At 59.8% G+C, this 1404-nt stretch overlaps 1 gene segment (V, D, J or C); it reads left to right on the top strand.

Annotated features, from left to right (window-relative positions):
• The first annotated feature begins 537 nt into the window (after nt 1–537).
• Nucleotides 538–1244, top strand: LOC102244332. The segment is given in 2 exon segments: nt 538–596; nt 739–1244. Coding segments are annotated over 2 exon segments (549 nt in total).
• The last annotated feature ends 160 nt before the right edge of the window (nt 1245–1404 follow it).

The raw sequence follows: 1404 nt of genomic DNA, 5'->3' as shown, positions 1-1404 counted from the left end.
CCAGCCCCCCAGCCTCACCCTGAGGGCGAGTTCTCACCAGAGAGGAGGCCTGAGGGTTGTCCACATGCCCAGAGAGGAGGCCAGTGTGCTGGGTCAGGGCCAGAACTATCTCTTTTTAAAAAAAAATATGTTTTTATTTATTTCAGACAAAGTAGGGAGAGGGAGATAGAAAAGTCAATGAGGAGAGAATCCCTGATTAACAGCCTCTAGCACCCTCCTACTGGGGATCCAGCCGCCAAACCAGGCATGGTCCCTGACTTGTAATTGAACCAGGAATCCCTGGTTCATGGGTCAATGCGCATCCACTGGCCACACCAGCAGGACAGACCTTTCTAACTGGAAACCACAGGGCGCTAGGGACCCTGGCTCAGGCCTGTGCATGGAGCCCTGGCACAGCCTCCTCCACTGAGCACTTTGCTGCTCAGCAGGGAGACAGCCCTGAGGCCCAGGAGGAAGGAAGTGGATTTGCATGAGGCCCCGCCCACCCAGGAGTGAAGAGCCTTGAAGACCACACCCCAGCTGAGGGCTCAGAGCAGAGCCTGGCAGCCTCACCATGGCCTGGACCCTCCTGCTCCCCCTCCTCACACTCTGCACAGGTGCTGCCCCCAGGCTCAGGCCCAGAAACCAGGGAGCAGCCTGGCCATGACCTTCAGCTCAGCCCAGGGGACGCTGCGGGGTGTGGGCCTCTGGGACTGAGAGCCTCATGCCCACACTCACCTCTCCTCTCCTTTCTTCCAGGTCCTGTGGCCTCTTCTGTAGTGAATCAGCCCCCAGCAGTGTCTGTGGCCCCGGGACAGAAGGCCAGGATCACCTGCCAGGGAGATCTCGTAAGAGAATCTTATGCAAGCTGGTACCAGCAGAAGCCCGGCCAGGCCCCCGTGTTGGTCGTTGATAGTGACGAAAACAGGACCTCAAAGATCCCTGAACGATTCTCTGGCTCTGACTCAGGGGACACAGACACCCTGACCATCAGCGGGGCCCAGGCCCAGGACGAGGCCGATTATTACTGTGCGGTGTGGGACTACAGTGCTGGAACACACAGTGACACAGGCGGATGGGGAAGTGGGACAGAAACCTCCTGTGTCACCCTCTCCTCCAGCCCCGAGGACTGCAGACCAAGCCCTGAGCAGGTTCAGCCCAGGTCCCAGATCTCAGCTCCCCAGCTGCCTCCTCCTCCCGCCTCAGGCCGCTCTGCAGGGGGAGGCACAGAGCAGATTCACTCTGACAGGACAGGGCTGCCCTGATGGTGTCTGGGCCTGGGTGGGAGTTGGAGACAGAGGGCCTGGGTGGAGGACACACAGCGGGAGACACACAGACAGTGGTAACGACCCTGCTTATCCTCCCCTGGTAACGGGGCCTCTCATGGGTCCCATGTCCCAGTGTCTCCCCAGGTCTCCCAGCCAA

This window comes from Myotis brandtii, unplaced genomic scaffold (genome assembly GCF_000412655.1).
Source record: "Myotis brandtii unplaced genomic scaffold, ASM41265v1 scaffold25598, whole genome shotgun sequence".
NCBI lineage: Eukaryota > Metazoa > Chordata > Mammalia > Chiroptera > Vespertilionidae > Myotis > Myotis brandtii.
Note: the sequence above shows the minus strand (reverse complement) of the source record. Positions and strands in the feature narration are given on the sequence as shown.